The 13,064-nt window shown below is 40.7% G+C and overlaps 1 protein-coding gene across 2 annotated transcripts in view; it reads left to right on the top strand.

Moving 5' to 3' along the window:
- Positions 1 to 12,453, top strand: part of CRYZL1 (crystallin zeta like 1) — a 51,791-nt gene extending 39,338 nt beyond the window's left edge. Inside the window, exons 9-13 of one of the 2 annotated variants that reach the window (XM_032276615.1) lie at positions 1,950 to 2,048; positions 4,392 to 4,513; positions 5,950 to 6,055; positions 10,221 to 10,266; positions 11,872 to 12,453. In XM_032276615.1, coding sequence (XP_032132506.1) covers positions 1,950 to 2,048; positions 4,392 to 4,513; positions 5,950 to 6,055; positions 10,221 to 10,266; positions 11,872 to 11,971 — 473 coding nt within the window. In that variant the 3' untranslated portion in view covers positions 11,972 to 12,453. Of the gene's footprint in view, positions 1 to 1,912; positions 2,049 to 4,391; positions 4,514 to 5,949; positions 6,056 to 10,220; positions 10,267 to 11,871 lie in introns of both variants that reach the window. The other variant, XM_032276616.1, reaches the window with a different exon arrangement.
- The last annotated feature ends 611 nt before the right edge of the window (positions 12,454 to 13,064 follow it).

Genomic DNA, 13,064 nt, shown 5'->3' on the forward strand with positions numbered 1-13,064 from the left:
GGGGGGGGGCATGATGGTATGAAAAAAAAGCATGAATAAAGGGAAAATTTCTTATTGGTTAATTTGCCCTTCCTAGATTGCTTTGTCCCCTTTTCCTTTTGTTCCCTTCCTCCTTTCCAAATCCTAGATTACTCTGTTCAACTATATCTCTAATTTAAGCAGCCCTAAGAGGAATTCTCTTCAACAAGAAGGTGTTAAAAGATACAGAAAGGAAATCAAACATTTTATTAGTTGCCAGTTCAAAATTTTGAGAATTATTTTTAATTCTCTCAATAATTTATAGTCTATTAATATGATATTACTAATATACTTTAATGCAGCCAGTTAAAATCAATTTAATTTTTAATGACTGTTAAAAATCATGTTCCTTTTCCTTAGCTTTAAGATTTTTCTTCATTTGGGAGAGTAAGAAGAGAGGGGGATTTCTATGACTGAGAAAGGGTGAAACAGCCTCTAGTAGATAATTACCATATTTCACAAATACAGTCTCCAGCTGACAGTGTTTGGATTTAGGATTTTTTTTAATGGTATGATGGGTTTATTGGGGTATTAAGTGTGTTTTTGACTTACAGTGGGTTTATTGGGATGTAGCCCATTGTAAAGATAAGGATCATCTGTATATTTTTATGCTTTTTAGCTTTAATGACTATTAAATATGAACATACTTGAGAAACTACTTAATCTAGCTGGGTACGGTGGCTCACACCTATAATCCCAGGGCTTTGGAAGGTCAAGGTAGAGGATCACATGAGGCCAAGAGTTCAAAAATAGCTTAGGCAACATAGCAAGACCCTGTCTCTACAAAAAATAAAAAAATTAGCCAGGCATGGTGGCATGTACCTGTAGTCCTAGCTACTTGGTAGGCTAAAGCAGAAGGATTGCTTGAACTCAGGAGTTCAAGTCTACATTGGGCTGTGATCATGCCACTGTACTCCATCCTGGGCAATGGAGTGAGACCCTGTCTGGAAAAAAAAAAAAAAAACTTCCAGTTTATGTCTTATATATGTACCTCTGTGTTTTCAGATTCCTAATTCTGGCAACATATCCTATAGCTGTAGAGAATAGTGCTCTGTGTCAACAGACCAGCCTTGGATAATCTTATCCACAATTGTTCACATTTTAATTTTTTTTTTTTTTTTAAATGGAGTCTCGCTCTGTAGCCCAGGCTGGAGTGCAGTGGCACAGTCTCAGCTCACTGCAACCTCTGCCTCCTGGGTCCCAGTTCAAGCAGTTCTCCTGCCTCAGCCTAAGTAATTGGGATTACAGGCACGCATCAACATGCCCAGCTAATTTTTTTGTATTTTTAGTAGAAACAGGGTTTCAGCATGTTAGCCAGGCTGGTCTTGAACTCCTGACCTTGTGATCTGTCCACCTCAGCCTCCCAAAGTGCTGGGATTACAGGTGTGAGCCACCGGGCCCGGCCACATTTTAATTTTTTTTTTTTTTTGAGACAGAATCTCGCTCTTTCGCCAGGCACCAGGCTGGAGTGCAGTGGAGCAATCTCAGCTTACTGCAATGTCCGCCTCCTGGGTTCAAGCAATTCTCCTGCTTCAGCCTCCCGAGTAGCCCACCCCCAGCTAATTTTTGTATTTTTTAGTAGAGACGGGGTTTCACCATGTTGGCCAGGATGGTCTCGATCTCTTGACCTCGTGATCCGCCTGCCTCAGCCTCCCAAAGTGCTGGGATTACAGGCGTGAGCCACCGCGCCTGGCCACATTTTAATTTTATTGAATATACAAGTCTCTTCATTTAGACTGCTATATCCCATATTGGGTTAGATGAGAAGAAGTATAATTTAAATTGACTTTTTCCCTTTAAACTCAGTAATTGTTTGAATTGCTTATTTCAGAGAATAGATATTTATTTGCTTTTCTTTTTCTTTCTCCCTGATTTGTTTGTGTTGATCACATAGAGAACAGTACAATTGCCTGATTTCCTGTCCTTTACAGCCCGAGTGATTGATGTATCTAATGGGAAAGTTCACGTTGCTGAAAGCTGTTTGGAAGAAACAGGTGGCCTGGGAGTAGATATTGTCCTAGATGCTGGAGGTAGGTACCTTATGAAATTAGTAGCCTGTGTAGTTTTTTTAGTTTGATGAATTTAAGAGAAAAATATAACCAGGGAATAATTATTAATGTATTTATTAAACTGGATGTTCAGTTTTGGGTTTTGTTTTTAACTAAAGACTTTTTAATTGAAATTGGAACTTCTTCACGTTATTACCATTATAAGCACTGTGTGTAAGAGAGAACATTCTTATCTTTTACCAGTGTAGACCAGGGGTACCCCTTTTTGACTTCCCTGGCCACAATGGAAGAATTGTCATCTTAGGCCACACATAAAATACACTAATGATATCTGATGACCTTAAAAAAAAAATCTCGCCGGGCACGGTGGCTCAAGCCTGTAATCCCAGCACTTTGGGAGGCCGAGGCGGGTGGATCACGAGGTCAAGAGATCGAGACCATCCTGGTCAACATGGTGAAACCCCGTCTCTACTAAAACTACGAAAAATTAGCTGGGCATGGTGGCGCGTGCCTGTAATCCCAGCTCCTCAGGAGGTTGAGGCAGGAGAATTGCCTGAACCCAGGAGGCGGAGGTTGCGGTGAGCCGAGATCGTGCCATTGCACTCCAGCCTGGGTAACAAGAGCGAAACTCCGTCTCAAAAAAAAAAAAAAAAAAAAAAAAATCTCAAAAATGTCTTATACTGTTTTAAGAAAGTTTACAAATTTGTGTTGGGTCTCATTTAAAGCCATCGTGGGCAGGCTGCAGGTTGGACAAGCTTGGTGTAGACATTAGAGTCGTGAATGACATATCGCTACAAGAAATCTAGAAACATGACCTCCTAGGCCGGGTATGGTGGCTCACGCCTATGATCCCAGCACTTTGGGAGGCCAAGGCAGGCAGATCACAAGGTCAGGAGATCAAGATCATCCTGGCCAACATGGTGAAACTCCGTGTCTACTAAAAATACAAAAATTAATTAGGTGGTTGAGGTGGTGCACATCTGTAGTCCCAGCTACTTGGGAGGCTGAAGCAGCAGAATCGCTTGAAAAGGGGAGGCAGAGGTTGCAGTGAGCCAAGATCCCACCACTGCACTCCAGCCTCCAACCGAGCGAGAGTCTGTCTCAAAAAAAAAAAAAAAAGATATAAAAAAAAAATCATCTCCTCAGTGGTTCCCAGATAACTCATCATCATTGCGATGCCTTTTCAGTCCCATCTGCTGTGTGGCTGCCCTCTACTGGACAGTTGATTTCCGCAGTCTTTATTTGGAAAATACCCAAGTTCCAGTTTCACTTTTCTTGAATGTTTTTAGTTTACCCAGTATCTATTTATCACTTACTCTGAACACACTTAAGTAATAGCATGACTCCTAAAGGATAGGTTTCACAAGCCACAAGCATGCAAAGTGCTTCTATTTATACTTTAGTAGGATTTATCTTCTAATGTGAGAAGCATGGATGAATATGGTTATGACTATCATGTGCTTTTTTAAACCAGTATTTTCTAAGATTTGAAAATAGTTCTGGAAAATCTGTCTGTGGAAGTAAATACATACTTTTTTGCATCATTTTTTCACATGGACATTTCAGTAATTAAGACGGTCTTGAGTCTATGAGTTTTTTAATCGGGAATCAACTCATCTCACTATAGTAAGCTACCAATGTTAATTATCAGATTTGGTTATGTGTTACATTACCTTACCTGGTTTTCAAATAAAGATAGACTTTTTATTTTTATTTATTTCTATAATAAATAGATTTACAATAAATTGTTAAATGTAGAATAAATTTTATGATTCATTTGATGCAACAAGTAGATTTTAAGGTATCAGAATACATTGTGTGTTGCCTTTTTTGAGAAAAATCTTTCTTCATTCCTACATTAAAAAATAAAGAGAGGCCAGGCACAGTGGCTCAAGCCTATAATCCCAACACTTTGGGAGGCCGAGGCAGGCGGATCACAAGGTCAGGAGATCGAGATCATCCTAACACGGTGAAACTCTGTCTCTACTAAGAATATAAAAAATTAGCCAGGTGTGGTGGCACATGCCTATAGTACCAGCTACTCAGGAGGCTGAGGCAGGAGAGTCGCTTGAACCTGAGGTTGCACCCCTGCACTCCAGCCTGAGCAACAGAGTGAGACTTCATCTCAAAAAAAATAAAATGAAAAAGTAAAGAGAGTGCTGGACACAGTAGCCTGCCCCTGTAGTTCCAACTACTCATGAGGCTGAGGCAAGCAGATTGCTGGAGTTCAGGCCAGCCTGAGCAACATAGTAAGACTGTCTCTAAATAAATAAGAACTTGTTTGAAGAATAAATTTTTGTCAGATTATTATAAAATATATTTCTTCTTTCTCTCGTTTTTTCTTTTTAACTATTCCCTTGCAAGTGAGATTGTATAGTAAAGATGATGAACCAGATGTAAAATTACAACTACTACCACATAAACATGATATCATCACAATTCTTGGTGTTGGAGGCCATTGGATAACAACAGAAGAAAACCTTCAGGTATTATCAGAATCCATAAAGCATTAGTATTACCCCAAAGGGGTGTAATTGACAAACAATGATGCCTAAGTTATTTGAGGCAAGGTATGACTAAATTAGTATAAAATCTGGGCCAGGGATGGTGGCTCACACCTGTAATCCCAGCACTTTGGGAGGCCGAGGTAGGCAGATCACCTGGGGCCAGGACTTCAAGCCCAGTCTGGCCAATATGGTGAAACCCCATCTCTACAAAAAATAGAAAAATTAACTAGGCATAGTGGTGCAAGCTTATATTCCCAGGTCCTCAGGAGGCTGAGGGCTGAGGCACAAGAATTACCTGAACCCAGGAGGCAGACGTTGTAGTGAGCTGAGATTGCACCACTGCACACCAGCCTGGGTGACAGAGCGAAACTCTGTCTCAAAAAAATAAAGAAAAAAATCTGAATCATAAAGAAATTTAGGCCGGGCACAGTGGCTTATGCCTGTAATCCCAGCACTTTGGGAGGCCGAGGCGGGCGGATCATGAGATCAAGAGATCAAGACCATCCTTGCCAACATGGTGAAACCCCGCCTGTACTAAAAATGCAAAATAATTAGCTGGGCGGGGTGGTGTGCGCCTGTAGTCCCAGCTACTCGGGAGGCTGAGGCAGGAGAACTGCTTGAACCTGGGAGGCGGAAGTTGCACTGAGCTGAGATCGTGCCACTGCACTCCAGCCTGGCACCTGGCAACAGAGTGAAACTCTGTCTCAAAATAAATAAATAAAATAAAAATAAAGAAATTTAGCTTTTTTCCATATTTTATATCAAAAAGAAATTAGCTTTTTTTACTTTAGCAACATGTTGCCCAGAATATTGAAACACTGCCTAGTAGAGAGATCCTTTCAACGACACTGGAATATAATTTTATTTAGTGATTTAGACATAGTAACTTACAAATTTTTAATAGTATTTCAGATAGCATTTTTTTCTCAGTAACATATACTTAGCAAAGTATTTCTGTATAAAATTATCACAACTTCCTAATTATTCAAACTGGAATTACTATGTATGTTTATGTATGTTATCTCTCAAGGTTATATTTTTCAGCATTCTAATTAAATATTTACATGATGGCTGATATGTATACCATAATTCTCATATACCAGTCTTCATTGATTTTCCAATACCCTCATGAAGATTGCCAGAAAAGGCACACATACACCCTTTCCACTTCATCACCAGGATTCTAGATTAGCCTTGCATCTGCCATGTACTTATCACCTTGCTGTTTCATTGTTTTGGAACATGAAATAGAAAAGAAAATATTATCATTTACATGTTATTAAAGTTCATGTGCATATTTTTGTGATTTGGACATCATTTAATTTGTGTAGAAGTTTTTCTGGCTCAAGATACCAATTATCCTTCTGCTGTTAAACTCACAATAACTAATTAGTCTTTTTTTTATTCTCTCCAAGTTGGATCCTCCAGATAGCCATTGCCTCTTCCTCAAGGGAGCAACCGTAGCTTTCCTGAATGATGAAGTTTGGAATTTGTCAAATGTACAACAGGGAAAATATCTTTATATCCTTTTTATTGACTGATAGAGTTTCTGGCTTGAAACTTTGTACTGTACCAAGTTCTTGCATTACAAGAATAGGAAATAACAACAGCAGTTAAGTTTCCTTGAGTGTTCCAAGTGCCTTGCAAGTATTAATTTAAACAACCTTTTGAGATGTAAGTACTACTGTTATCCCCATTTCACAGGCGAAGAAACAGAAGCATAGAGATGTTGATATAGACTCAAGGACGCAGCAGGTGGTGGAACAAGAATCACACTCAGGCAGTCTCTCTCCTTTCTGAATAGGAGATAAGCCATAAGGATATGCGGAAGATTTTGTTTTTAACCTGCTGTGAGGGAAATTACACATCGCCTTGAAAGGTTGCACACTTACTCCTATGATGGTGCCATTGTGCAGAACATTTCAGAATACTTATCTAAAAGAGTTTGTGGAGTGTTTTATAAATATCAATGCTAGGAAATCTTTATCAAATGAAGATGGGTTTGACTTTTTGAAACAAAAGTCATTCAGAGATAAGTTTGGTGTGATTGAAGCCAAATTATTCCAGTTGAGAAAAAATAAAAAGATTGGAATATGCAAACAATTTCAAAAAGAAAGGTCTAAACCTCCTTAGAGTCAACTTAAGAATTCCTTTTATTTCTAAGACTGGTTTAGAGGCAGCAGCACTTGGTAAACATTTTAATGTATTGGATAAAAAATATATTATCATTGCTTGATAGAGCATATGTGTGTGTCTAAAGAAAGATTTACATAGCCTTATATTTGTCTCTACTGAATATCATACTTTATATATCTTGAATATGTCTAACATATATGTGTCATATGTATAAAGGCCAGTTCCCTCTGGGAGCAATGACAGACTTTATTCAGAGCTTTAAAATAGTTATGTAATTAGTATACTGCATGTATTGAGTTTTAAGGAGTAGATTTCAAAACCCCTTCATGTAGTGAATGTATGAGTTTAAAGTTTTTTCTGATTAAATATTTCCTGTTAAATCTTAAAATTAGATTTAACTTTCTAAAAGGATTTTTAATTAATTTCATTCTTTTAAAAGGTATATGTCCAGGCCAGGCACCGTGGCTCATGCCTGTAATCCCAGCACTTTGAGAGACCAAGGTGGGTGGATCACCTAGGGTTAGGAGTTCAACACCAGCCTGACCAACAAGAAACCCTGTCTCTACTAAAATTACAAAATTAGCCAGGTGTGGTGGTGCATGCCTGTAATCCCAGCTACTCAGGAGGCTGAGGCAGGAGAATCGCTTGAACCCAGGAGGTGGAGGTTGTGGTGAACCAAGATCGCACCATTGTACTCCAGCCTGGGCCTCAAAAAAAAAAAAAGTTACATGTCCAATAACATTGTAATTATTAAGAATAACATTGAAAGACGCTACAGTGGAGAATACCTATTAAAAGTAACATTAGTTAACATTAGAATATACCATGTAGCTATTAGTTTTGAATATTTTTTTTTTTTTTTGAGACATTGTCTCACTCTGTCGCCAGGCTGGAATGCAGTAGTGCGATCTCTGCTCACTGCAACCTCAAACTCCCTGGTTCAAGTGATTTCCTACCTCAGCCTTCTGAGTAGCTGGGATTACAAGCATCTGCCACCCCGCCCAGCTAATTTTTGTGTTTTTAATAGAGACGGGGTTTCACCATGTTGGCCAGGATGGTCTCAATCTCCTGACCTCGTGATCCACCCGCCTGAGCCTCCCAAAGTGCTGGGATTACAGGCTTGAGCCACCAAGCCCAGCCATTTTTGAATCTTAAATGGTGGAAATTTGACTGACTGACTGCTTTCCTTATAGTATATAACTTAATTCTTTCACACCCCGTCTCCGAAGAAAGCAATTTTAACCTATTTGACAAATCCCTGAACCAAGTTGAAACATGACATGTATATATGAAATGCTGTACATTTTCAAAAATCAGAAATACATGCTACACACATGCATGCACACAGGTGAGAATTTCATTAGCAGAAGTAGGAAGATAACTTGCAGAGATGTGAAATAGTAAATTTATATTCTTTAGTTTCCGTTTGAAAATATTTTTAAATGACTTACCATATTTTCTTTTTTTTTCTTTCTTTCTTTTTTTTTTTTTTTTTTTTGAGGCATAGTCTTGTTCTGTCACCAAGGCTGGAGTGAAGTAGAGTGAAGTGGTGTAAACTTGGCTCACTGCAACCTCTGCCTCCCAGGCTCAAGCAGCTCTCCTGTCTCAGCCTCCCAAGTACAGGGAGACTACAGGTGCATGCCACCACGCCCAGCTAACTTTTATATTTTTAGTAGAGGCAGAGTTTCACCATACTGGTCAGGCTGGTCTTGAACTTCTGACCTCAGGTGATCCACCTGCCTCAGCCTCGCAAGTGCTACTTGTGCAGACCCTCCTCATTCAGTTCATACAAGCTGAGTTGCTGCTTGTGATTTAACATAGACATTTCCTTCCAACTGTGTGATTCTTGGCCATAAATAATTCAGAAGTACTGGCAATTAAATAGAATCTTGATCCCAGTATTATAATTTCAATTAAATTAGCAAGGTAGATTTTTTTTCTGTGATTTTTACATCATTTTCTGATTCTCTTAGTGCTACACAGTCAGCCCCCTGTATCCAATGGTTCTGCATCCAGGGTTTCAACCAATCAAAATTCAAAAATATTTGGAGGCTGGGGGCAGTGGCTCACACCTGTAATCCCAACACTTTGGGAGGCTGAGGCAGGAGGATGACTTCAGCCCAGAGGTTTGAGACCAGCCTGGGCAACATAGGGAGATCCTGTCTATACAAAAATAAAAATAAATTAACCTGGTGTGGTGGTGAATCATTGTGGTCCCAGCTACTTGGGAGGCTGAGGGTCACTACAGCCTGAGAAGTTGAGGCTGCAGTGAGCCATAATCATGCCACTGCACTCTAGCCTGGGCCACAGAGGGAGACCTGTCTCAAAAAAAAAAAAAAAAAAAGGCCAGGCACGGTGGCTCATGCCTATAATCCAGCACTTTGGTGGCAGATCACGAGGTTAGGAGATCAAGACCATCCTGGCCAACATGGTGAAAACCCTTCTCTACTAAAATACAAAAAAAATTAGCCAGGTGTGGTGGTGCAAACCTGTAGTTCCAGCTACTTGGGAGGCTGAGGCAGGGGAATCGCTTGAACCTGGGAGGTGGAGGTTGCAGTGGGCCGAGATAGCACCACTGCACTTCAGCATGATGACAGAGAAAGACTCCATCTCAAAAAAAAAACCCTGAAAAAGTAATAATACAACAATAAAAAAAAACAAATATAGTATAACCACTATCTACATAGTATTTACATTGCATTAGGTATTATAAGTAATATAGAGATGATTTATTGTATAATGGAAATATGCCTAGGTTATATGCAAATACTATACCATTTGCTTTTTTCTTCTTTTTTTTTTTTTTTTTTGACAGGGTCTTGCTCTGTTGCACTGGCTGGAGTGCAGTGCTCATTCCAGCTCACTGTAACCTCAAACTTGTGTGCTCAAGGGATCCTCCTGCCGCAGCCTCCCCAGTAGCTGGGGTGCAGGCACATGCCATCATGCCTGGCTAATTTTTAAATTTTTTGTAGAGAGCGTTGTTGCCCAAGCTGGTGCACTATTTTCTGTAGGGGCGTTTGAGTATCTGGAGATTTTGGTCTTCATGGGGGTCCTGGAACCAATCTCTCATGGATGCTGAGGGATGACTGTATATCATACACATAGTTTACTGGCTTCTGCAAACAAATTTTGAGCCTCTTACCAACCAGCTAGTAAACAAACATATATTTAAATTAAAATTTATAAGTGCTAAAATTGTTTTTAACTAAAAATTCCATACATAGTACAGAAATGAAAACTAGACACTATTTCATTCCCATCTATTGGGATAATGGTGGTGAGCACTTAAGCACCAGGCTTGACTTGCTGCTCTTGTTACTTGTCCTTGGAAATTTAGGCTCTATTACACCACCAGCTCTCAAATCATTTCCCTGTTGTAGGGCTAAACTTGACGGCCTACAGAATTTCTCTAACTTAACATTTTGAATCTCTGAGAGTGCAAAACTTGGAAAAAAAAAGCAAGTGGCCTGCCTGGCAGCTTCTGCTTATTAAATGGTTTTATTTAATTCTCTCTCCTTTACGTTGCCACCTTAACAATCCTGCCAGCTACGTATCTTAAAGGATGTGATGGAGAAGTTATCAACTGGTGTTTTCAGGTACGCTGAAGTAACCAAAGCATTGTTCTTGTTTTCTATTTTCAAGGAGCCAAGGCAGTCAGTTCCAATTTTGTTTTAGCTCTCGCCATATATCTATTGCCTCCATATTTTATTATTAGGTTGGTGCAAACATAATTGCAGTTTTTCCCATTGAAGCAATTGCAATTACTTTTGCACTGACCTTATATTTCATTTAGATAAATAGCTGCACTTTAATACTTATCAAAGTATATCTGGTGGCACATCAGTAAGTATTCCCAGAGAAAGAAGTGGCTTGTGAGTTTTCCTCACTCCATTCCATAGTGTACCTTACCCTTTGCTTTTCCTCATTGCCCGTTCCAAAGCACTTTGAAATAACCAATAGCTTGAAGGAGAGAAAAGCATGGTATATTTGTTTAAAGTTGAATCTGTTTATCACTTATAAAAGAGGGAGTAAACCGGGCACGGTGGCTCATGCCTGTAACCCCAGCACTTTGGGAGGCTGAAGCAGGTGGATCACCTAAGGTCAGGAGTTCGAGACCAGCCTGGCCAACATGGCAAAACCCTGTCTCTACTAAAAATATAAAAATTAGCTGACCATGGTGGCGAACACCTGTAATCCTGGCTACTGGGGAGGCTGAGGCAGGAGAACTGCTTGAACCCAGGAGGTGGAGGTTGCAGTGAGCCGAGATGTCATTACATTCCAGCCTGGACAAGAGGGTGAAGCTCTGTCCGCCCCCCCAAAAAAAAAAGAGGGAGTAGATATTTTTTTCTTAATAACTACATTTAACTTGGAAACATTAATTGACAAATTTGTTTGAATTACTTATAGTAATAGATTTGAGGCTGGGTTCAGTGTGGGTTACACCTGTTAACTTTATTATTTATTTAATTTTTTGAGACAGTCTGGCTCTGTCACCCAGCACTTTGGGATGTCAAGGTGGTCAGATCACTTGAGGCCAGGAGTTCTACACTAGCCTGGCCAACATGGTGAAACCCATCGCTACTAAAAATATAAAAATTAGCTGATTTTTATATCAGCTTGATTCTCATACTTCAGCCTCTGAGTAATTCCAGCTACTCAGGAGGCTGAAGTGTAAGAATCATTTGAACCTGGGAGGCAGAGGTTGCAATGAGCTGAGATTGTGCCACTTCACTCCAGCCTGGGTGACAGAGCCAGACTGTCTCAAAAAATTAAATAAATAATAAAGTTAACAGATTTAAGCACTAGCAATTGTCATATGCCATCCTGTTTGTTCTGCATCTTTAACTAGACCTGACATTTCTTTTTTTTTCTTTTTTTTTTTTTTCGAGACGGAGTTTCGCTCTTGTTACCCAGGCTGGAGTGCAATGGCGTGATCTCGGCTCACCGCAACCTCCGTCTCCTGGGTTCAGGCAATTCTCCTGCCTCAGCCTCCTGAGTAGCTGGGATTACAGGCACACACCACCATGCCCAGCTAATTTTTTGTATTTTTAGTAGAGACGGGGTTTCACCATGCTGACCAGGATGGTCTCGATCTCTTGACCTCGTGATCCACCCGCCTCGGCCTCCCAAAGTGCTGGGATTACAGGCTTGAGCCACCGCGCCCGGCTAGACCTGACATTTCTAATTTCATTCTTTCTCAGACCTCAGTTGGATGAACCCATTCCACTGTATGAGGCAAAAGTTTCCATGGAAGCTGTTCAGAAAAATCAAGGAAGAAAAAAGCAAGTTGTTCAGTTTTAATTTTCTTCTTTCTCAGACCTCAGTTGGATGAACGTATTCCAGTATTTGAAGCCAGAATTTTCTTTGGAAATTGTTGAGAAATCCAAGGAAGATAAAAGCAAGTTCCATTTTTAAGCACGTTTCCCCTGTTAGGACAAGATGCTCAGTTGACACATTGAAAAGTATTTGAAAAATTGTTGTGTAAATGATCAAGATAATTCTTTAATTAACATCTTAAGGGAATTTTCTAAAAACCTTTTCATTGTTTCTATATATTTTGCCCCTGCGATAAAATTCCTTCCATGAAGAAAACCGCCGCTATCAGCAAAAGCCACACTACTCTATTGATAAAGCTGTTGCAGGCCTTTGCTAAACTATCCAAATAACGTATTAATTTTGTATCAGCTCCGTTCTCAACACCTTCATTAACAAGTCTTTGCTGTTATAATTTAAGAATTTGAGTATATTTTGAAGTCTTAAAGGACCTAGCCCATAGCCCTTAAGTTTTGTGTTGTCAAATATTCATTCACTCCGGCTTTCCCCAGGATCAAAGAAGAGGATCACATTAACTTGCCAGTGGCAGCTGCCTGGAAGGCTGAGATGACCAGTCACTGGGAACCGGGAAGGGAGGGTTGTCGGGAGGCCGCGCTGGTACAGGAAGCGTGCTGAGGTCTTACCTGAGTTCTCTATTTGGGAGTTGAGGAGGGGTGACCTAGTGCCCTCTCCTCGCCGCTTGAGAGCAGTAGCCGCTGCCCTCTCTCAAGTTTCTGGAAGCAGCAGCCTATCACCGCAGCTCAAGTTTGTTCACTTTTCAGCCCTCCAAACCCCGGGCTGATCACATCCCAGCTGCGGGCTTATTTAGAGTTCAGCTATTTCGTTGCCCCACCGGGTAGTACACATCGGCGCCCTGGATTGCACGCTTTCCAGAAGCGTCGCTGAACCTGGCGACTGGACTTTGGCCGAGGACCCTGGAGCAACGCCAGGGCAGGGTCACCGCTGGGCCAGCGGGTGGTGGCGGCCACGCGGCTGCGTAGCGGGTTTCGCAGGCTGCCGCCGCGCATGCTCTGCTAAGAACCCGTGGGGGCGGGGCCGCGTCGGGGGCCGGACCTCGGCG

Source organism: Sapajus apella, unplaced genomic scaffold (assembly GCF_009761245.1).
Source record: "Sapajus apella isolate SASKATOON/1434 unplaced genomic scaffold, GSC_monkey_1.0 scaffold8, whole genome shotgun sequence".
In the NCBI taxonomy this organism is placed as follows: Eukaryota; Metazoa; Chordata; class Mammalia; order Primates; family Cebidae; genus Sapajus; species Sapajus apella.